The 24609-nt window shown below is 41.7% G+C and overlaps 2 protein-coding genes across 2 annotated transcripts in view; both read right to left on the bottom strand.

Moving 5' to 3' along the window:
* Positions 1 to 20414, bottom strand: part of adarb1b (adenosine deaminase RNA specific B1b) — a 91956-nt gene extending 71542 nt beyond the window's left edge. Inside the window, exon 1 of the mRNA XM_086051888.1 lies at positions 20175 to 20414. The gene's annotated coding sequence lies outside the window, so the exon portion shown is untranslated. The remainder of the gene's footprint in view (positions 1 to 20174) is intronic.
* A 2350-nt stretch (positions 20415 to 22764) lies between these two features.
* On the bottom strand, positions 22765 to 23739 carry LOC147136814 (olfactory receptor 2K2-like). The gene has a single exon (XM_086051978.1). The coding sequence runs from the start codon at positions 23698 to 23700 to the stop codon at positions 22765 to 22767; it is 936 nt and encodes a 311-aa protein (XP_085908104.1). The 5' UTR covers positions 23701 to 23739.
* Between the last annotated feature and the right edge of the window lie 870 nt (positions 23740 to 24609).

The following is a 24609-nucleotide window of genomic DNA, read 5'->3' as shown; positions in this document are numbered from 1 at the left end:
AAATACGCATGAAATTTTGTAGCTGATGCCTGGTGTACATGTCAAGATGAACAATTTTTTGGTGGGATTTCATTTAGTAGTAATAACCAACACAGCACACCACACACTTAATAGTCCAGTGAGAAAGAATTACTGTATTATAGCATGGTATGCCCTTCCCCCCAAAAAAGACAATCAACCATCCTGGTGAACATTTATTTTTGATTCGCTCTCCCCAAATATTGCATCCCCCAGTGTCTGAACGCCCTGATGCATGAAAACAAGTCAGAATGTGGTTTTGTTCTTTGCCAGCTTTTCATTTGTTCCCACTGCCATGCGTTAGTTTGCCATATGGGCTGTCATTTAGTTGGAAATGAAAATATAAAGATCTGATGTCTGATGATGACAGACACTTCAAAACCCAAGCAAGCTGTTTTTTTTTTTGTCTTCTTAAAACTTCCATGCGCTGCCTTGATTTTGTGCCTTTAACACACTGTCACATTATCTGTAAAAAAAAATACCAATCTGCTTGTAAATATTGCACACTTGGAAATTTCTTGTTTGTTGACTTTCTCTTGCTTTTCCAAAACCTTCAAAAATGCCTCAGACAATTGTGCTGTTAGGGCTAATAAAACGCAATCCCTGCACTTTGTATTATCCATTATTCTGGTGTCAAAATATTGCAGAAAAACAAATATCCTGTGGCTAATGCAAACCTAAGTCCACCTCCCATACCTGTAGCCAATGTGTTGTAAATTACAAGGCGGCATTTGCTGAGAAAGGGCACGTGCAATGTACAGTTTATGAATGTTTAAAGCCGTTGCGTTATTACGGCCGAAAATTCCACCATGCGATGCTAAATGCATCATTCGTTCAAGTGCTTTTAGAGCCCACTGAAGCGTGCGTGAGCTATCACTTGTGACACGTGGACAAACAATAAAGCGTGTCCTTGAGGCAATTGGAGTAACTGCAAAAATGGCAGGACAAGAGTGACACCCTATCCAGTGCTAATTTCATTGAAACACAATCCATCGGATTAAAAAGGAACTGCGCTTTGTTTTTTTCTTTTAAAGTAATGCCAATAATGGAAGAACAAAGACAGGTGAGTGCAAGTCCGTTTGGACAAGTCTGGAATATAGAAAGATCGAAGCCCCCAGAGAATACGCCAGTGCAGAAGCAGCTACTTGTACATCCGGAAAGAACAGCCAAGGTCTGTTAATCCTTCCGTCCATTTTCTGAACCGCTTATCCTTGCTGGGTTAAATATGACTATAATGTGGGGCAAGCACGAAAGGCTTTAAAACAAATGGAATATATGATGATGTTATGTTTAAATATATAAACAAATAACTATTAGCAAGCACAGTTGAGATAGAAGTGTAATTCATCCGTTTGTGTTCAAATACCCGTTGGCTAAAGGGTTTGCAAACCACAAAATGTTATTCATTAGCCCATCTACAGTGTCGGCATTGCTTGTTAGGATTAAGATAGCGAGCTTTGTAAAGCAAAGCTATGCCGTTGTTTTCAATAAACAATGAGTCACTCTTTGTTTTAGGTTTACTTTGACAGTTTACTAGGCGGCAAATTGCTGCCGATTCGACCATACTGCGCTCATAGCTCAAATTTTTGCGTACAAATCAAAGAAAAGACAAACAATTGGCCTAACGAAAGCGCATACCTCCAACTCTTAAGTCGGATCCAAAGTTGCCTCAGTGTACATACAATTTTGGACTAGTTACCAAGTGTAAATCATTTCTTCCCTATGTGGTATATTGAAAACTGACTGCACAAACAACCAACTCCAACTGGCCAGCATGGCTTTAAATAGAAGCACTAAAAGGGCTAAATAACTCAGTGGACATCATTTGCTTGAGCGGTTTTCCAGTGAGGCCGACGTATCATTCGTTCTCCAATGACAAGAAAAGAAATGGGAGCCATGTATGAGCCAAGATTCTAAACGCACTTTTGAGTAATAAAGTCTCCGTTTATTAAGGCATCACGAGTGTATTCACAGCTGTCCCACTGCCACCGGCAGGTGTGAGATTTATTGCGCTGCCTAATCAGCAAGAGGATGGAGAGAAAATGGCATCCTGATTTCCAGATTCACCCCTGCGACTGCGAAGTTAGTCCAAATGTCAAGTTTGGGAAGCGACAAAGCTAGAACACCATGTTCGGCATTGTAATGGCGTCGTTTCGCCCACCTGGTCTCACACAGTTGCTCGCTTCCTTCCAATTGTATTTCCGACATGTGGCGCACAGCTGGTCAAAGTAATTGCAAAACGGAAAAAAGCAATCAACCTAATTGATGCAGATAACTCTTATCTAAGCCTAATGTCAGTAGTAATCTTTCCGTTCACTTTAGTCGCTTAATCTGTAAGGTATTTATTTCATCATCGACCTCGTCTTCGGTTGGCTACAAACACTTTACAGCTCAAATTAACAATCGTTTTTTTCATTTTTACCGTGACATACCAAAACAAACAATATTGTTTGGATATTTTGCAAGTGAAATGTAACAACTAGTAGGAAAACACGCATAACATAGCAACAAGTACAGCGGTGTGTAATTCATTTGTGTCAGGTTGTGTTATTTGTCAAAACTCCCTCCAGACACAAGCAGAGAGCTCATTTGCTCCTGTTAGGCCACAAGCCAGCCAGAACGTCTTGACAGATACCAAGTAGATGTGTTGTTTGAATCCAGTCTTTGGGCTCTATTCCAACAATTGCAAAAGCAGGGCTATGCAAGTTGTAGCTGGGTGTTACTTTGGACAACCACGGGACGCTCACTCCTTTCAGGACTACAACTGTTGTTTATAAGGCTGTTGTTGTGTCTGTTGGTCTCTCATCGCTCGTGCAGTGGCTCAGCCGCGGTTTTCCCCGTCCCTTCGCTCTGAGACAGACGGTCGCCCCGCAGAGTTCAAGCTTTCATCCTCAGTGCTTGCTCATGTGGGACCCGGTTGGTTTTCTTCTCTCCATATGAGCCGCTTTTCCATTACAGGTTCCACAACGGGCTCAGGCCCCGCACGGCCACAGCCTCGCTGGGCCTGAGCCGGCCTTCATTGCTTTTCCATTACAAAAGGCGCCAATCAATTGGGGCGGGATGGACGGAACTGTGCAAGTGCTTCTGCCGTACATAACATTTCACGAGTGGTGAGTCTCAGCCACTGATTTGAAAAATAAATTCCAGGCATCGACATAAAAATACGGCATATGTACAGGACACTTACTGGGTTCGACAACAATAGAATTTTGAAAAGGTCCCAACCTAAGTATTACCGGTATGTTGTATTTTTTTTTATTTTGCAAGTTTTGAAATTAGCTTTATTGTTACTAAAAATCAAGTTCTGCTCTTCTTTTTTTTAATTAATATAGGTTTTATATTTAAATCACACACCCCCCCCCCCGTTGGAAAAAAACACCTACCAGTATTTATTTATTTTTCACTTGGGGGAGCATCCGGCGGAAGGCTCTGTCTGATGTGTTTTCTGTATGTATCATCACACAACATTGACAAAAATATTTTTCTTTGTATTGGTCCTGTCCCAAACTTTTCTTTTCCTATTCACTTTCTGTTTTGATTTCAGGGACAAGGCCACAAGATGCTGTAAACTAATTGGGTCAGAATTAATTGCGAGCACTGAGGGTTACTGTTTTTGTTGACACAAATCATTAAATTCCACATACCCAACAAAATTAACAACTACATGCAAATGAATGCTAATGCCAGAATATAAACAGACCGCCATTAACATCAATTTTAGCAGCCATTTTTGTATTGCCTTCACTGTATGATCAAACCTCAGCATGTCCTGTTGCATAATGCGCAGTCGGTCATATTGAAAACTGTGTTTCAATCATCCCTTGATTGCAAGGTGGATGAAGGTTCAGTATCCTTCAAACATGAGACGGCTTCCATAGGAAGGTTGTGTCGAAGTAAGGATCGGATCAGGGGCACGCATTTAGAAAAGGATGACAAGCACACTCGTGCTGCAAAGGCCAGCTCATCAGCTAAAGAACAATGACAACATTCATCTCTGCCATTGAGCAATCAAACATTAGCCTCATAAATCATGAAAGCCTGTCCGTTGTGCTGCAAGCGGACGAGAGGACAGAAAATTGAGATTGTAAGAGCAACGGACACAAAGCCTTGGGCAATGTGATACTATTTTGCCCAGAAGCAAATAATTGTACCCAAAACAAGCAACTACCAATGTGCCAACTTATTGATGATTACGCAGGCTTCTTGATTTGACCTGGGTTTTTTGGGGTTTTTTTTTTTGGTAATTACTGCATGACGAGATGGATGGATGGATGATAGTCAGGATTATTCAAGCGATTGAATTGTGCAGCATGATGTCACAATGTTAAGCTACTGGTCAGGGAAAGAAAATCCTGATTTAACTCAAACCTAATCAAAAATGACTTCATTCACTTCAAACTGGTATGTGATCTTAGTCATGTGAATGGGCTCTTTGCATTTAATCTCCCGCTTTGCCGAAACATGGCTCAGCCTTTTCTGATTTTGAAAAATTCTGTACGGCTATGACATCACAGCATTATATGCAATATGCAAAGAGCCTATTACTTGTACTGTATGTACAGTATATAGGCAGCTGAAGTAACAAGTCAAATTGAATCACATTTGACTATGAATTCAATTCATTTCAATTCAAGTCATTTTAATGAAAAAAACCCCAACATTTTTTCTGTTGTTTTTCAAGATTTGTATTTGTTGTTTTTAAATCATGATATATATTTTCGGATATGGTGGAGACTGGCTCCTGAAGGATGTCCTTCCTTGCCTGACAAAAATATGATTGCAAAACGGTCCAACTCCCGAGATGCTTCCAGTCAAGTAATGACGAGACCGTCAACTGTACATCAAACCGACTGAAAATGACCTTTGCACACAAGTATTTGAATTAGAGCGTCCCACGCTAGTGCAGACAGCAAAGATCGCACTTGAAAACGAACGTGTCATTAGTCAACACCAAACACTTAAGCATGCCAAGAAATCTTGTAAAGTTTCATTTACGGGGTGTGAGAAGGTTTTGTATGGACACGCAAGGCAGCAATAAACAAATAAACTGCGGAGGGGGAAAAAAAAGGCACAGGCAGTATTTCCACTGGGAGACGTGAATGTCACAGCACTGCTCTTTGCTAAATAACACTGCGTTGGAGGACCTTTAAGTCGGAGGAGGTTTCCTAATAGAGAAGAAATTCCAACGCTGACGAAACATGACAGGTTGCGGGAAGGCTGACTTTATCTGTGCCTGAGCTCTTATTAAACGATGAATCGGAGGACTTACACAACTCGGTTGTCATTAAAGATTGTCTTTTTTTTTTTTTTTCCCCCCGTCTATCTTTGGAGTTGCAGTCAAGCTTGATAATGTATTCCGGCCGGCCTTATGAATGTGGACACGTCAGACCTTTGTTATCAATAACTTTACTACACACAATTGAAACACCACATTTGCATTCTTGCAATGCTGAGTGAAAAATCTTGGCCCATGTTACATAAAGGCTAGAACAATCGAACAACACAATTCAATGAAGAGTGGAAGCAAAACGTTTTTTTTGTCACAACCAACGCTAATTAGAACTTATTGTAATGCCCTTACAAGTGGTCAAGGATACACACAGCCGGCGGTGCAATTTCCATCGCTTTACGGAACAAATGGTAATAAAATCAGCACGTAATAAGCACATTCGTATGCAGACTGGCTAACGGTTAACCAGTTCGCAGCCAGAGTGCACAACAGCCAACTCAGCATGTGGACATCTATGACGGCCAATGGAGGCGATTTCCTTGTATTTTCCCGATGACGTGAGTTCTGACAAAAGCCGCACACTGCACAGTAGAAGCACACTGCGAAAGCAACCAGAGAATTTTGAACGCAAAGAAGTGGAATGTTATGCAAGTCAAACACCTGACCTGAATACAATTGAGCATGCATTTCAGTTGCTGAAGATAAAAGTGAAGACCCCAAGCAGTTGCGGTATCATCCTAGAAGAGCGTCACCGGGGATGAAATCCAGCGTCTGCTGATGTCTATGCATTCCAAACCTCAGGCAGTAATTGACTGCAATCAAGTAGGCAAATGTGAACATTTGATTTGATTGGTCATTTGTCCCATTGCTTTTGGTCCCTAAAAAACTGGGAGGCACATAATAAAAACTGTTATGATTGCTGGACGTAAAGAGCCGCAAATGAAAACTGAAAGTCTGCAGTCGAAACATTTGCGCGTAGAGCCAAAAAGATCATTGTGACCACGTCCCAATATTTGTGAAGCTGACTGGACAGTAAGACAAAAGACAATCAGAGGCAGGCTGCCAAAGAATTTATCAGATGTCTTTGTAATTGCTTTTAAAGGAAAATATGATCCCACCTGGGCTATGTCATTGGAGGTGTTCATGAGCGCTGCGCATCCTGCATGCTAGCGAGCACGTCTCCGTTTCACTTGGGCGTGATGGCCATCCCGGAGATTTTGTTGAAGCGTAATTCATCTCGTCGTAACACGGTCCTATTTTCTATGCAGTGTCACATGGCGTTAACGGGGAAGACATAAATCAGCTCTTATTTTAGACACAGCAAGATAAAAAAAAATCTTGCTTATACACACCCACCCACCACACCATGATAAACAGAAAGGCAGAAATTCTTACACATAGCGTAAGTGCGCGCTTGAACAGTTTCCTCTAAGATGTTTTTTTTTCAAAGGGATTTGTGAAGAGCGGCTGATTTTGAAGTTCTGCTGGGATTCCTTCCCCTCAGGGACGCAAAGTAGACAAATCGCCCAAGCGGGGAACTTCCGACTCTTTCGAAAAGTCGTGTGCGTCTTTTGCAACTAGGACCCTTCAGTGAACAAACCGCAGTGAGCCTGCCACGGATTTGCCCCCGAAGAGCAACATGTGTTTTCAATGCATGGGTTGTTCGAGCCAATTTGTCAAACCATAACTGGCAATTGGGCCGAGTCCTCTATTACAGTCGGAGACAAAAATGGTAGCGAAGCATGCAAGAGAGCATAATCGACCCTCTCTGCCCCAACTTATCGTTGAGTGATCTTTGTGTTCATCTTTATCGCTTTATCCAAACCAGTGTTTACAATCTCAAGTGCTTTGCCTCATGTAGCCTCTGAAAATCAGCAGCCAGCACTGATTTATTACTTGACAGAGTCATCATTTGCAAATCTTCGAGTCCCGGGAGATGCCGCAGCAGCAGCAACACATTTGAAATTCAATGACAGCCTCCCAGTCCCGAAAGTAAGGAATACACTTTGATCATCAGTCAGGTGAAAGGCAAGTGCTAATTAACCCTCCATTTTTGATGCCTTGCGCTCACTAGCGTGCTGGAATCTGAGCCAGCTGACTTTGGCCGAGAGATTGCCAGCCCATCGCACGGCACGCGTAGACCACTTTGTCACATTCACACCTACGGGCAATTTAGTGTATTCAATTAACCAAACCTTGCATGGTTTTGTAACGTGGAAGGAAGCCAGAGTACCCAGAGAAAAACACGCAAACGCGGGGAGAAAGAAAACAGCTCCATAAGAGGGCTTCCAATTGTTTCATTGAACAAACTGCAACAAAAGAATATGTAAAAAAGCACATTCCTACACCAGCTGCCACAATTGACACCAAGGCATTCAACACCCTCACTGACTGGCTCCCATGTCACTCACCAGGCCAGGCCCCTCCTTTTAAAGTCTCGTCTTTGTTAGTCAATGAAAATAAGGGCTGTGCAATTAATCGAAATGGAATTACAATCACGATTATTAGACTCCACGATTACAAAATTGGCATAATCGTAAAAAACAATTATTAATACATCTTTGTTTACACGAGGAAATCATACTTGAATTTATACATTTGCACATTTTTTTAAAATTGTATAACAACTGATTTTGTTTGGTCCAAAAGTAACTTACATAATTATAGTGTTAAACATTTCCTTGTTTAGTACCAAAAAATAAATGGTCGTTTGAGTAATTGTGATTTCAATTATTACCTAAATAATCATGAATAATATTTTTTTCATAATCGAGTAGCCCTAACAAAAATGCATACTGATTTAGTCCCACCTATTGTTTATTAATGGAGGTTCTTGTCTTGTCTAATTTTCGTCCGGTGAAAAATTATCGTTGACAAAAATATGTTTGTCTAGTTTTCGTTAACGAAATTAACACGAGTAGTGGACAAAAAGAAAAAAATTGCACCCCCCCATGCATATTTTGCATTGACATTATGCATAAAATATATACTGCACAAATAAAATATACGGTCTCAACTTTGCAGATTTTTTTCCTATCATGCGGGGTTCTAACATGAAACTCCAGCGAAAAATAAAATACACCGTATATCGCCTTTCAGAAATGCAGAGGGTTCGAAAGCTGCAAACATGCAACATTGGGGACGAGTGCTACGCATCGGCAGACCTGCCAACACGAAAGCAAGCATCCAAATCTGCAAAGTCAACTGGAGGACGGGGGGGGGGGGGGGGGGGGGCTCTTTCGGAAGCAGAAAATGGAGAAAATAAAAACCAAACAGCACAAGGTCAACCAGAACAGAAGCAGACTGCAAAAGACGTTGGGGGTGGGGAAGGCTAACTAGTTGAAGAAGGGGTTATGAATCAACAAAAGTGTGCCGTCAGCATCCCCGGGGCCAGCAGGGAGCCTTAAGTGAGTTGACGTGGCTCGCAGAGTTCCCCCTTTCCTCCTTCTCTAGTTCGCCCTCTCATCTCTTGCATTTCTCCTTTTGTCTTTCTCATCCATATGGCAGATTCCACCTCCCCCCTCAACCCCCGCCCCGTTGCCCTGCTGCACACTCCATTGAAATGGCCTCTCTCTCTCTCTCTCTCTCTCTCTCTCTCTCCCACACACACACACACACACAAACCCACGCTTGCTTGCACAAGCATCCCGCATGAGCCATGTCTTATTTACGGTTCGATTACAGCCGACCGCCCTGCAGGACGCTCGTCCTCTTCCACCTCCCTTTCTCCTTGTGCCCAGATGTTGTTGAAATAATTGGTGAGGGGAGGTTTGGCGAAACCTTTTTTGGCTATAAAATTTGTGTTTGTTGTTGCGAGAAAGCTGCAGCGTGCCACCGCAGCGGTAGTAGGAGTACCGAGCCAGATATGCATAAATGAGCCGCTGGCAAGCAACTATTTATTTTAAACACAGCTGCAATTTTCAAAGTTGACAAACACACGAACACACCTCCTACAGCACGGATGGCTGCGGGAAGAAATCTCCATGCGGCGCATAAGTGGAGAGCAAAAGGCTCTCCGGCAAGTGTTGCGCACACCACCAAGGTCACAAAATGAGAGAGCGGAACCCCCATGAGGCATAACACGACACGATCCCCTCAAAAAGAGGGGAGTAATAGGATGGCTTTTGCTTCCATTAAAAAAAAAAAAAATTAAAAAAAAAAAAAAAAACGCTAGCACTACTGCCGCATTTCACGGGAGTCTGCAACACTGCTCGGCTGCCGCTTGTAAAGCGGCAGGTTGCGGGAATCCTCGGAGAAGTGTGATCAACTCCTTGTAGGGACTGCAGAGTGGAGACAGACTTTATTTGTCATGCGTTTGATGAATACGATTTTTTTTTTTTTTTAAACTGCTGGCACAAGTTGTTCCAGTTCAAGTTGGTGATGACAGGCCTATTCTTCTTCTTTTTTTTTTTTTTTAAACAGGTACAGATTGTTCAAAGGTTACATGATGGGCTGTAAATGAAACCCACCGGGGAGCAATTTATTTCAAAATGCCGTGAAAATGGCAGAATTTGGCAAATGTGAGACCGAGGCAAGACTTTTCACATCTTTAAATGACAAGAGTCACTGCAGATGGGTTGCTGGGACCAAATGTCTTTAAATCACCCGTCCGTCATTCCAGATCAACTTGTTGGAAAGATTGTAGGGGCTAAATATGAAACACCATCTTCTATTCATCCATTTTCTGTAGCACTTGACCTCAGTGGGGTCGCGGGTGAGCTGGAGACACCCTGGACTGGTTGCCAAACAAACAAACAAACAAACAAAACGCGCATTGCATTGACACAAAGATGACGGTCACAACTAATCAATAAGCTGGATAAAGAATAAATGCCTCTTATTGTCTGTCTACATCTGTTGCTGCACTGTTTTTGTTTTTTTATAAAAATTGAGGAGAAAAAGGTGAGGTTAAAGGGTTGAGAAACAGTGACATCCATGCTAGCTTCATTAGCCCACGGTGTTTTGATGTTTAGCATAAAGCTAGCAGGCTTTCATCAGTCGAAGTCGTGCGTGTTCGGTTAAACACAAAATTTGTATTTTTGTTTTGTTTTGTTTTGCCACGTAATATCCAGATTTTGGACACCGGTGCTTGCCTTACAGACTGGCCTCATAAGCACGGCGACGTCATCAAGGAAGAGGTTCCCCTCAAGAATCAAGGTTGCTTACGTCTTTCAATAGAGGCATACAAGAAGAAAGAAAGAACGCTATTGAGGAGAAAGACTTGTGTCTGACTCCAATTACACAACTTGATTGGACCACTGACACAAATGTTCAAAGAGCAGTCGCAAGTCTGAGAGTCAGAGCTGAACACAGCAGGCACACTCACCCAAAACGACCCGATATCAAGGCCACACTGGGAGTTTTACGCAGTAATTAGACAGAGTCTTCTTTTATCATGAATATGGAAGAATTCGTAGCATTGTCCAAAATGGAAAGCCTGTGTGCCATTGAACAACGTTACCTCCAAAATAAAGCTATGGGAATCTCTCACCATTCGGTAACAACTCGGGGTTTGGATTTGATTTGAATAAGAATTATCAATGCATGGTGATTTGTTTTTCCCTAAAAAATACAAGCAAACTCAAGATGAATCCCATCGTATGTTCTACTTTACACTGACTTCAACATTTATTCATTGTGTGAGAGAGAGGAGCATAAAGGACATTATTATTATATTATTAATACATTTCAAATAATTCATTGCACTCCAGAACAATCACTGGAGTCGAGAGTTTTTTTTGTTTTTTTTTCACTCCACAGACTATACACATTTTAGTAAATGTCAAGGTTTATATGTGGTACAATTGCAAACGCCAACAAATATATTGATGAATTAGGCCCACCGTTTTATTGGGTCATTCCTACATGATCATGCCCCAGGCAAATAAATAAATCCGACCGTGTATTAATTCATGTATGCGGAGAAGGTCTCAGGTGACCTATCCCATGAAAAACAACTATGATTTAAAAATTCTAAACTCAAAGCACATTGTGACATTTGATGCAAAAAAACGCGTGTGCACTTTGTGGTCTCCTGAACCACCGCAGCGGCTTCTGTACACAACTTGCCCGGAGGTAGAACGAATCTGGAGCTGTTTTCTCGAAACATAGCGATTAATTTAAAATGTTCCCAGTGAGTGAGCACAGTACACAAATATGCCCCCATAGACTTGCAGCATCTGCCCCGCGCTCTGCTCCCAAAGACCCTGAACAATGTTTAGCGTCGCTGCAGCCTTCCTATCGAGTTCAGAAAAAAAAAAAAAAAAAAAAAAAAACACACACACAGTCAGCCGACGTACTTACAAACCTTATTAAAGTCGCTGTGTATGCATTTGAAGAGCATACTACTTGAGCTGGTTTGGGATTTGCCCACCGATTGTGAGAATTAAACATGCATTGATTGCGCTAGTAAGAGGGGCAACAAGCAGGAGCTGCTACATGACAACAGAGTGGTTTGTGTGACAGGCCTTCCTCAAATTAATGTAGAAAACATCAGCATAAGTAGGAGTACATATTGCCTGAGTATGCCGGCGCAGCGGTTCTACTTGGAAAAGATTTTTTTTTTTAATGAAGTCAAATTTACCGCACTGTACTGTAGGGCTGTGCAATTAATCGTAATTCAATTACAATTACGATCATTACACTCTATGATTACAAAATTGGCATAATCATAAAAAATGCTTATAAATATTCATTTAACACACTATGTTTGTTTACACAAGGAAATCATAGTAAATCACAGCAATTTGCACCTTTTTAAATTTTATAATATCTAATTTTATGAATTTAGTTTGGTCCCAAAAGAACTTACTTACATTTATTTGTCTTTATATTTTTACGTTTAAACATTTTCTTGTTTTGTACCAAGAAGTTAAATAAATGATCGTTTGAATAATCGTGATTTCAATTATTACCAAAATAATCATGATTACTCTTTTTTTTTTTTTTTTTCAAAATCGGGCAGCCCTACTGCACTGTATGAAATCCGAATAAAAGAGAATCTAAAACATAATATAAGAGAATCTAAACCAATATACTGGCTTACTCTACATACTGTAGTATTTGTGTGTTGAATTTGAACAAGTGTTGTGTTAACTTTTTTTTTATTTTAGACAATTTTTACTTAATGTTATGCAAAATACATTTTAATTGGACTATTATTTTTTATTCTCCTATATTGAAGCACGCCGCAAACTGTGATGTTACAATGGCTTACAATAGTTTTAAATACACTTTTTACGAATCAAACCACTGTCTTGATTTGCTTACCACACTTGGCTGCTGTATTTTGAAGTTGGTCACAATTTTTTTTAGGTGGTACCTGGTGACAAAAATGTAAGAACCCCTTGGTCTATTGGCCATACGATCATTTATCATTTAAAAATGTCATGTTTTCTTATTTTGCATAATATTCGTGATATTGACGACTGACCACCACAGTGCACTGTGGCATCCAGTTTTAGCCAGATTTGACAGAGCCCTCTTCAACAACTCCTGAGTAATTGCATTCGTGAGAAAGCGATAGATGTGAGGGCAGTTTGACCTTGGCATTTGATCGCAAAATGTCTAATCTAATTCTTCACTCACGTCAAGTACAGAGGGTGTGTGCCACATTTGAAGCAACTTTTTCACGTCCTTCCGAAAATATCGGGGGGATTCGGTCAAAGAATATGCAAAGGGAGGAAATGTATGTAGATGCTGTGAGAGCTGACATAGCCATAAGAGAGACAGAAAAACACATTTCTAGTATCAAATAATCAAATATAGGTTATGAAGGACGTGAACCCTAAAATAACATTTGGGGGACTGCGGAGCTGCAAATGCGTTTCCATCATGGAGGACATTTTGCCAGCAGGCATTGTGGTTAATTGATTTCTATGAGGCTATTTGAGAATGCTGAGGTTTGACCTCTTCCACCTTAGTCACTCCATTGCAGACAAAACATGTCATTGGCTAGATGGGGAGCGATATTAAAGATTTCAAACGCGAGTCCCGGCAGTAGACGTCAGACCAACACAAAGGAAGGGACACACTTTTTCGGAATCACCACCGCCACCCGTTTTGCCCTGCAACATACACTCCATAGCACATAGCACACAATTAGCTGATAGCACACAATTAGCTGGAGGCGGCCGCCTCTCAATTTTGAATTTAGGAAAAACCCGAGCTGTATGTTTCTAGATGGTATCATTTGAAAGAATGCTGTTTTTCTCATTAATAGACATTTTTGTAGGGTGGAGTGTCCAATCGCGTGCTTGCACGAGGCAGGGCTGCCCTCTCAAACAAGCTAATTGTCTTTTTCTCAGCAATGCATGTCGGACCCTTTGAAAGGGTTTTCAATTATGAACATAAAATGAATAACATGCCTTTGTTAAGGGATAGGCTTGATCAATATAAAGAGGACATGCAAGCGGAGGGACTCTATTCATTCAGCTTCAGAATTTCAATGACTGTCTGGCTACACCTTCAGCGCCGGCACAAGCTCAGGAAACCGAGTTGAGCTTATTAAATGAGAGAAGTGTTTTCACAGCAACTCCATGTGGCCTGCATTATTGATGGGCTTAGCTTAATCCACAGTGAATACATGTGCAGCCACATCATGACAAATTCCATGTTTTGGGGGTGATTTATGCTCCAACGTCTTGCTTGCCCGGCCTCTGTGTTCATTTGTTCAGAAAGCTTCAGTGAGGCAACTGGCGAAGTGAGTACAATGTTTAGACAGATAGATCTAAGACCCAGTACAAAGGTCAATCTAGTTGCGTCTCAGGATGTGCACGAGTACTTTTGGAATTACACGTGTCCCTGACTTGAATTTGAAATAAAGCTGAACGATTTTGAGGGATTTTTTTTTTTTTTTTTTTTTTAAATCTAATTACAATGGTTTTTTCCCCATCAATATTCACATGCAACAAAACTGCAGGGTCCCTCGTTATTACATTACTACATTTGTGTAAATCACTGAATCAGGGAATTCTTTTGCAATAATGTATTTAAGATGAACTGTAGTCATGTTACGTGGATTGAGGCGCGGTATATCTAAAGTCTGAGGGAGGGAAGGTATGTCGGGGTAACTTATGATTCGATGAGTAATTTGGAGGGTGAGTCTGAGCATGCAGTGCGAAGGTTGACCAAAACACTAGAGTAGCCGTATGGAACGGGCAACTCTGATGATCACAGCGACGACAAATGTTTTATCCATAACCCCAGAGGGCCAGACCCTGAGATTTTACAACTAACACCACACCTGCATTGAGGACACCAATTTCGATGAACTCATCATGCACTTCAAATAAACTGTCGTTTAATCAAAAAATATATTTTTGTAATTATTACTATATTTAACGATCCATCATTCTTCCCGATAACTCTTCAATAGTATAATTAGCAAGGCATTCCTCTGCCCCTTGTTATAAAACCAGAGGGACCCTGATATCGCAGACCTGAAATGCCCCTCGGCAACGACGAATGCATCTGGGTGGGCTGCCTGCAGACTTTCATCATGGCTGACTTTCCATCAGCGCCAAGCCAGTCACAACAAGCGGCCGTTGCGGCAGGTGACGGGCTCGGCATACGCCGTACGACAGATTGAAGAGATCATCCGAGCGCCGTGGCACTAAGACACACCTTTCATAAAAGCAGGGTTGCTCTTTGAGTGACAGTAGTATACGCCATGTAGCCACAGGCAAGGCTGCGGTAGAGCTTGTCTGCAGTTTTGTGCCAAGACTGCTATGATACAACATTTCCAGAGTAATAATCTGGATCAGGAGCATGGGAGGCTGACAAGAGAATTATGTCACCGTCTGACACTACCTGATACCAATACTAAAATGTGTAGACGACAGTAAAAAAAAAAGTATTTTTATTTTTCCGATTATCTCATCGATTAATCGGACAATGAAAATACTTGGGATTATTATATTTGCAGGTATTATGTTTGTCCGCCTGGGGTTGCCATCTTCACGCTCAAAAGTAGCATCTGTGACTTTGCGTGTGTATGGCTTTAAAAGGCAGGGCCTGGCCTGGTGAGTGACATGGGTGTCAGTGAATGAGAGTGAAGAGTTGCCTTGTTGTTGAGTTCTGCTTTGCATTAGGCAGTCACACACTGCAGTTTATCTTCTTTTTCAAGTGTGAAACGATACCAAACTTTGGACATTCTTTCTTTGATGCAGTTTTTGCTCCTGGCTCGTTGCCATCGCACCAACTATATTTTTGGGGCGGGTAGAAAAATGATCCCTGCGAAGCTTCGAGATTTTTCTTTAAACCTGTTTTGCAATCAAATTACTTGAGTTATTCGATTGATCGTGGCAACGCTACAGTAAAACAAACTGCAGGGTCGGTCGTGCCTTTTACACTAAGTGAGTGTGTGTGTGTGTGTACAACACTGACTCTAATGTCACATCTGCACTGTGATGCTAACATCATCTGGCATGTGCATTCGCCCTTTCTTGTATTTTCACGGAGAACTACAGATGACTTCAAATAGGTACAGAAAGGCCGTACATCAGAACAGGGCGGGCCCAACGTGGACACTCGGAATACTATGGTACTGTACTTGGCCATCTGTATTTATAGGTCCCCCCCCCTCACTGCCCCCCAAAGTAAGAGTGATGCATTATGCATAAGCAAGTGTGTCACAAGTAAGTACAGCGCATGAATAATGGCCACAACCTGCGGCTCCCTCCTCACCGTAATTTGGTGGCACGGGTGATGGAGCAGCATTGATGTGGCCGCCCTAAGGGAAGCGAAGAAGTCACGCAAGCTGGGGTCACGCAGCGTTATTTGCACTAACCCCTCGAACTCTTGCTTTGGTCCAAATTTATAGCCCAATGTCCAAACGACTCTCATCACAGAGGAGGGACAACCGAGGACCAAAAAGAACTTCCACTACTTATCCAACGAGAGAAAATAAGATTGCTTTAGCTCAAGGTTCTTGCTTGCTTGGCCTACTTTGTTAGTCTGATGAAGCGCTCTCAGCAGTTTCAGCAGCAAATGGCATGAAAAAGAGGTCTTATTCCCATGTGCAACGCAAATGCTGAGAGCGCATGAAACTCTAAGATGGAGTGGGCAAATGCATTTGTGTCTTTTTTTTGTTGTGTTTTTTTTTTTTTGTCTTAGTCATTTTTACTTTTTTTTTTTTTTTGTAGCTGGCGCACCAACTATAGAAAGCCTTGAATTGGACGAGTTTGTTCAGACAGTGAAACTGAACATTTCCGAAATGATGACGACAATTGGTATGGTCACATTGTTGAGAAAATACATATAAAAATGATGCACATAGCGATAACGGTGATAGCTTGACATTAAAATCGCCACAATATGATCATGGTCATGTTACGATATTAAAAGCAGCACATCTGCCTCAAAAAAAAAAAAAAAAAGACTTCGCCCGCATCAGCCAAACACAGCATTGTGAAAAACACACTACCATGATACTTTGCGCCGCTGAGCCAACATGACAATAAAATGACTGGCGAAGCCAATTTCTTTGTCACTCCTGTTATAATGTACAAAAACACTATTTTCTTTTCAATATGGTGTATTTTTTTTTTTAATAAAGGGCTTTAAGAAATAGCAAGACAGTGTATTTTCAGCCAAATGTTGAACAGTGAGTGCCATCTAGAGTCAAAAAAATTCAACACCTTGTTTATGACGCTAATTTGACGCTTCGTTTAGTACAACATCATGAGTGTTTATACCGTATTGTGAGCTTTTTCACATTGCCAACCTCCCCACAATATGGTGAAAAGTATCATATCGTGAGGTTCAGATCACAATAATATTGTATCGTGATGTTTGGCTATCGTTACATCCCTAGCAAAAACACGCACGCGCATATTCAGATACACACCAAAAATCTGACAGCAAAGCAACAGGGTTTATTTTTAATACTAAATCATTTGAAATGCCTACTTGTAATTATATGGGAGTCCACTGTAAACGGTAACTAAAGTACATTTCCTCCGCCAAGCAGAAAGTGGGCTTGTCGACTCGACTGCCGTGTGTTGTGACCTCTTATCGAGGTGCTCTTGAGCAAGGCACATGATCCCTGAAAACATATTGAGTATGCCAAATGGTGGCGTCATCTAAGCAAAGAATGATTAGTATGAACTTATTAACTAGTAAGAAGATTCCATTCTGGACTGTGAGCAAGACAAAAAGTACAAAAAGAAATTACGGGAGGAATAAAACTACACACATTAGAAATTGTTCACGGCAGCAAGAAAAATGAATTTTTCGACATGCAAGGTACCACGACATGGATCTCTTTTCACATTGGTCACAATGTAAGCAGGAAGAAGGCTTGCTGTGGCAATTGGCCAGCGCTACGTGACTTGGCTGAACAAGCTTGTGTTGATCGTGGCCAAGCCACATCATCTACTGCGCAGCACCATCTCCAGGCTGAGGAGAAGCTTCAGCGGCAGGCGGGCTGCTGTCACTGACAAACGGAGGAAATCCTTCCTCCCCCGTGCCAGGCGGCTTTTGAATTCCACCCTAGCAGGGAAACACTTCTATCAACACTCCCTGAACTCTGGACCGTTAAGCACCTTATTCTGGACCTTCAGATGGCACTGGAATGATGGCGTGAGCCAAGTTCTTTACTAGCTAACAATCAGCCGGATGCTTATCCCAATAAAAACTGACACCAATTCCCTGAGGTTTTCCCTTCATGCACGGACAATGTTAGCCTGCAAATGAGATTGATGTGGTTTCTATTGAGGTTAACTTAGCAATGGCGCATCCGTCTGGGCTAATACAAGCACGTCTTCAAGGCAGTGCGCGTATGCCTCCAGTTACGTACATCAGTAAGATTTCAAGAGTCGTGCACTTAATGGCCAGCTCCAATATCTTGGCCTCTCTACTGCCCCTGAGCAACATACAGCCAAGGGACCCTCGCAGCCGCATGCAGTTTTCTTGACAGGGGGAGTGGTAAAGCACACACGCACATGCACACACACTCCCCCCCCCCACTTAAAGCGTGTCACATCAGCAAGGTCAGCAATGCCGTAGCGTCTCTTCAAAAAAAGAATTTGGCCCTTTGTTACAGAATAAATTAGGACATTTTCTTTGAGGAACACCATCTTAAAGGTATACAAACAGATGACTAACCAAAAAGGACACTTTTAAGTATGAGTGTATCATATTGTGTTTGGTTTAATATTGCATTGATACCATGTAAATTGCAAAATATGCAACTATAATCTGTGGTGCCTTGAGAGTTTAATTCGTCCCCTGACCACACTCCTACTTTACTTTATAAAAAGGTTTATAACGCCGCCACACAGTTGCTATTCATTAGCCCATCTATGGTGTTTTGTTTGTTAGCATTAAGCTAACTGAACTTTATTAAGGCAGAGCTATGTGGTTGTTTTAAACACATCAACAAGTAATTCTCTTTGTTTTATGTTTGGTTTGACAGAAAACTTCCAAAAGGCAATATTTTTGATTGGGAAGAATTGTTTACGATATGCCGAACAATTGCTTGCTGTGAAGCGAGTTAAGTTCACTGCCATCATATGGTGGTCGTCGTAGCTCAAATTTTTGCAAACCGTAACCTTGAAAATCTCGTACGTCGGGTCACTCAAATCTCAAGGCACCACGTGCCAACATGGGTCCCAACCCGTAAAAGATAACGTGGGAGTCAAGAGAAATACTGAAAAGGTTGCAAAAAAGAAAAATGTCTGCATTCATCATGAATACCAGCACTGCTGATACAAGTTGAAAATGTGAACACCATTATATTAACAAACTAATACTGTATTTATGCATATACTGTATATAGAATGCATGATATTTAGTTTGGGCGGCACAGTGGACCATGTCGTGAGCACATCCGCCTGGCAGTCAAGATATTCTGGACTCAAATCTCAGCTGAGTCCTTCGTAAACATCCCTCATTATGGTCACGAGTGCGCTGGTGCCTTTCACAGCCGATTTTGGACGAGAGGCAGGGTAAACCCTGGACTGGTCGCCAGACAGTTGCTGGGCACATATTGACAAACAACCATTCACATTTATAACAATGGCCAATTTTGAGCAGGGATGTAGAAATGACATTTTCTTGCAATCCAGTCCAAGTCACTAGATTTGAAGTATTTGCCCATACGCAATCCCGATCCGGAATGTAGGAGAAAACCAGATTATCCGGAGAATAGACAAATGCAACACTGGCACCCAGATTCGAACCCCCAACCTCAGAACTGTGAGGCAGACTTGCTAAGTGCTAATGCACGGAATTCCCAATGGGCTCCCCAAAAAGATAAAGTTCAAAATGCGGACCCTGTCACATTCACATCTCTAGATTATAAATCCAAATCACAGTTTGTATACAATACGTCAGTGTAAAAAAAAAAAAAAATAAATAAAAAAAAGACAGCTGCAGCATGCTTACAGTACATGCCTAACAAATCAAACAAGGCCCAACGTAATGGGGTGTTTCATCCTCCATGGGACCCCCAAAGCCCTCGCCGCACCCCGATCCCACAATATTGGCTCTTCGCCCCGGCCTGTCTCTCCCCAATCCAATCCAATCTTGCCAACGCACGGAGACATCATCACACAGCACACTGCGGCGAACACCTGCATTAACACCCCCGACGTGTTGCAACAACAACTGCGCGAGAGGCTCCCTCGGTTGACCGAGCACGATGCGGTAGATGATCCCTGACGGCAGGCTGGCAGCGATGTCAGGGTAGCGCCGAGGTGACACGACCGCCTTCAAGCACAACCGTCTCGCGTTTTTGGACACCCAGCACCGGTCCACACTCCACAGCCCGCGTAATATATTTGTACACCAAGATCATGTGTTCTCTTAATCACAGTCGTGTGCTAATGCACAAAGACACAAATGAGCCGCGATTAGCAAGCGGGTTGGTTTCTATGGATCCGAAAAAAAAAAAAAAAAAAAAAAAGAACACAGCCGTACTCACGTCTTCAAATGTTCACCGTGGCTCCGCTTCCAAAAAACACGCACACACACGCAAGGATGTCTGGCCGCCTGCGTTGTCGTCCGACCGAACAGAAGGAGCGAGGAAGAGGGAAGCGGTTGTTGGAGGCTGGCTAGGGCATGTGCGGTGGTCTTCACAGGGGTTGTAATGTATGTGCAGCGGTAGTGGTCGCGCGACTTGCTGGCTGACTGACTGGCGGGTGGGACTGAGGCTGCCGGATGAGCGGCGCTTGGCCTTCTTCTCCGACGCCGTGGCTGTGCGTGTCGGAAGGCTCGCAGAACGTCACGGTGCACTAGCGCCACCAAGTGACGCGGAGTGCGTTTCGGTGCCTTTTGCGTGACGAGGTATAGTCGTCAATTGATGGGTGGATGGAAATGTAAGAATTTTATACCTGTAGATATGACTTGTCATTTCTGTGATGAATTAAGAGAAACCTTAGTTCACTTTTTCTGGTCTTGTCCATACACAAAACAGTTGTGGTGCAAATTTAACTGACACGAAGATGTACGCTTCTCCTAGTTACTCAAACATGGCATAATTGAACGTGTTTGGTACTATTGAATACGACCACGCAATATTTAATAAACCGTCTTATTATTTCAGCATTTTAACTCATAGATACAAATTCAAGCATAAGAATCCACCTTCGGTTTAGTTATGTGTGTATATATATATATATATATATATATATATATATATATATATATATATATATATATATATATGTATAGTACAGTTGAGTTTACACTGGATTTTATTTTGGATTTTATCTTAATTAATTATTATTTAGATTTTATATCTTATGTAACCTCCCTGGTGTATTTTGTGAATTTGTTGAAGTTGTATACTATTTCTATATGCAAATTTCCTTCATGTTTTAGAAGAAAAACAAAACAAAAGCGCAAAAACAGCAAAGCTAAAAAGAATGAAAGTTTTGTCACCTTGCGTGCCCCTTGGCCACCAGGGGGAGGTATAATACAGCCCTGTGAATTTACATGGAGGCAGAGATGTCAGAACTCCTCAGCAGTAATATTAGCTGTTTTTCTCAGAGGACAAGTACTTTTATATTGTCTGTCTACATGTGTTGCTGCACCGTTTGTGTTCAAATATCCATGACACTGCCACATAAATGCTAATTGTTAACCCATGCCTATATGGCGTTTCCCATTATGCGTTAGCATTAAGCTAGCACACTTGATGCTAAGGAAAATGAAATGCATGTGTAACTTCTCTTACATGTTTAGCTTGGTCATGAACATCAACTGAGAATAGCAATAAAGCAAGTTGGAGTCATCAGTTCGCCAAATGAAGACAAACGCTGTCGAAAATTCAAACAAGGATGGATGGATTTCTCATCATCATTATCAAGTCATAACAAATGATGACAAACGATGAGTCATGTGAAACGCAGCAGTGGATTCATTCAGGTTAAAAGTGTTGTCTACAGGTCCATAAAATCATTGGTCTGGTGTATTAGACTGTTCACGAATGTAACTTTGCCTGAGAGAGAAGGCCTTATTTAATGTCCAAATGTCATGAATTTATTCATATTTGTTATCGTCCTCCTTAAACGTTCAAAATCACAAGTCGACAAGTGATATCTTATTGCTTTCCATCCAGTTTAAAGCAGGTAATGTCAAGTAAAAGATCTCATAAAAGAAAATGCAAATCATAAAAAAAAACTTTTATTCAAGATAACATTCCACAGGACAGTCATCACATTTATACAATTGATAAATAGAGGAAAACATGAGTTGGCAAAGGCTCAAAATGGTGTGGTGGTGGTGTATGTGATCAGCATAGTTCTGGATTTGAGTCTTGGCTCAGACACCATTTTCTCCACATCAGAAATATGCATGTTCATTTCATTGAACAAAGAGGTGAATTTACAAAAGCCAAATTCTTTATCATTATCATGAATGCAAACAAAAAAAGTGTGAATACCTGTAAATGTGAAAATTTCATTTGTGATGTCTGGCTTATTGGCAGGGAGAGTAAGTTCTTATTCAAGTCCACTTACAATAAAAATGGGATATCAATGAGCAGCCACTGCACGGTGTCACCGAGCTTTCCATCCATACCCAATCTCTACTGAATTATTAACAAAACGTACAACAAAGCATGTTAATTGCAATATGCCTTCAATTGAAAGGTGAACACACTGCGCAGTCAAACTCAAACCATCCTGTCCATCACAATGAATTAGGACATCACTGACAACATGATTTCAGTTGTTAAATTGAAAAAAAAAAGAAGAAGCTGAACAAAAAAACAACAACAAATTCACCATGTCAAGAAACTAGCATAATACCTTAGTAGAATGAAAGCCAAAATAATCTTGAATATAGAAATTAGGCTGCAAAATAAATCACATTTTCTATCTAATTCATTTCAATGCACCTGCATATTTCATGATGTGAACAAGAATAACGATAAGCATAGCGAAATGATATTCTGCATTGACCAACATTGTACCAAGTGAAAGAATCTCCATTATTTTTGTTCCTGACAAAAGCCTCATTCATAAATATTACATCAGACGTATCCTCCACATACACTCATATTGTCTCAGTTAAAAGCTGCCTATTTTTTTTTGTGCGTGAAGAAGACCCAATATCCTGTTGCGGATTTGTGTCAGCTGCAGCCCGTAGATGAGTGGATTCAAAATTGGAGGAATGAGCAGAAACTCGATGGTCATGAAGTTGTGCAAGTGTTGCGACAACTTGGCCGACCCGAATCGCATGTACAACAAATCCAACAGCACGGCCGCGGTGTAAGTGAGGAGGCAGGTGACATGCGGCGTGCACGTCTGCCTGACCTTCTTCCACATCTGTGTGGAGGAAATGCACATTTTGATCAGATACACGTAAGACCAACAAATAAAGAGAAAATGCAAGAAATAAAGGCCGATGTTGAAAGCCGTGATGATGGTGTTGGCTCGGGACGGCGAGCATGCGAGGTTGACCACCATCAGGTTGACGCAGTAGAGCCTGTTGATGTGAGAGCCGCACAGCTTTTTCCCCAAGAGGGTTGCCGTGTTCATGAACATACAAAAGAGAGGTATGAACCAGGACAAAAACACAAAGAGGGACACTCTCTGCCTCGTCATGAAAGAGTGGTAAACCAGAGGCCGACACAGAGCCACGTACCTGTCGTAAGCCATCAGTGCCAAGATGGAAAAATCGTAAGTGTTTGACGAGTGTATGACGTAACCTTGCAGCATGCAGCCGGCGTAAGAAATCACATGAGACGACAGAAGATCCACCAAAAATTTGGGGTAAAAGCCCATCGACCCGTACACGGCATTGATGCAGAAGCTGCACAGGAAAACATACATGGGCTTGTGGAGCTTTCTGTCCGTAATGATGACGAAAACAACGGTCAAATTGCTCAGCAGGATTATGAGGTAGCACAGCAGCACAAGCACAAAAATGATTATTCTTTGTACAAACGGAAAATTCAAACCAGAGAGAGTAAACATTGTGACAGCGGAAACATTTTCCATCATAAATTGCTTCAACACAAGCACATAAATTTACCCCATGACACAAATGTAGCAGGGACACGCGCATCCGCCCCTCCGAACGACCGTGCGCAGTGGCGGCTAGTTAAAGGCTTCGCTAAGAAAACAGCGAGACCTTTGGGACTGAAGTGGGCCAATGGCTGCGTGCTGACGCCCCAAACACTCGACACATGTTGGCCGTTTGTCAAGCCTCGGATGAGCTGTCTGACTTCGGCTACTTGGCGCAGAGGCCAACGGGGACATGACGCAGCCAATTAAATAATAAAAAAAAGTGCATGCTTTTTATTTTGGACCACTGTTTGGAATACAAAATTTGAAATTTGACTGACCAAACAAACTGTTAATTTTAGTACTCACAACAAAGTTAGGGATATAATTTGCTTACAAGGAAGCATCCAGCATTCTCTTTTTTTAGAGGCGGCTTGATGGCGCTGCTATTAGGGGTTTAGGAAACTCACCTGACTAAAGTGAGCAATTTGCCATAACTCAGCACAGATTTCACAATTGTTTTGGAAAAGTCAGATGATATTGAGTCAAGACAGATAGTTGATGGTTCCGTGCTTCTTTGGATCATTTGAATCCACACACTCGGCTCTGCACTTGCGCAAATTCTTTTTCCTTTTGGTGTCGTTTGGCATTACCTCCAATTTCTATTTTTCTTTTGAAATTTTTATCGGTGATTTTCACTGTTGGGTTTCTTCTTTTACTACTTCCACTGTTCTACAGGTAAATAACGGTCTGACGCCTTATCGTCACCCATTGTCAGAAAGTTCAACTGTAACTGAGCATCTCCTTGGCAACGACAACAACAGCTCATTTCTATTGAATTGGTCAAATAAACTTTCGCTGCAACACTCACGGCCCACGGGTGCAAAATTGAAATGACTTTACGGC

This window comes from Filicampus tigris, chromosome 14 (assembly GCF_054856515.1).
Source record: "Filicampus tigris isolate MCC_2025a chromosome 14, RoL_Ftig_1.0, whole genome shotgun sequence".
Lineage (NCBI taxonomy): Eukaryota > Metazoa > Chordata > Actinopteri > Syngnathiformes > Syngnathidae > Filicampus > Filicampus tigris.
Note: the sequence above shows the minus strand (reverse complement) of the source record. Positions and strands in the feature narration are given on the sequence as shown.

Bases quoted from the DNA above. Each gene is read 5' to 3' on its own strand.
- LOC147136814 (XM_086051978.1), bottom strand. From the start codon at position 23,700: ATGATGGAAAATGTTTCCGCTGTCACAATGTTTACTCTCTCTGGTTTG.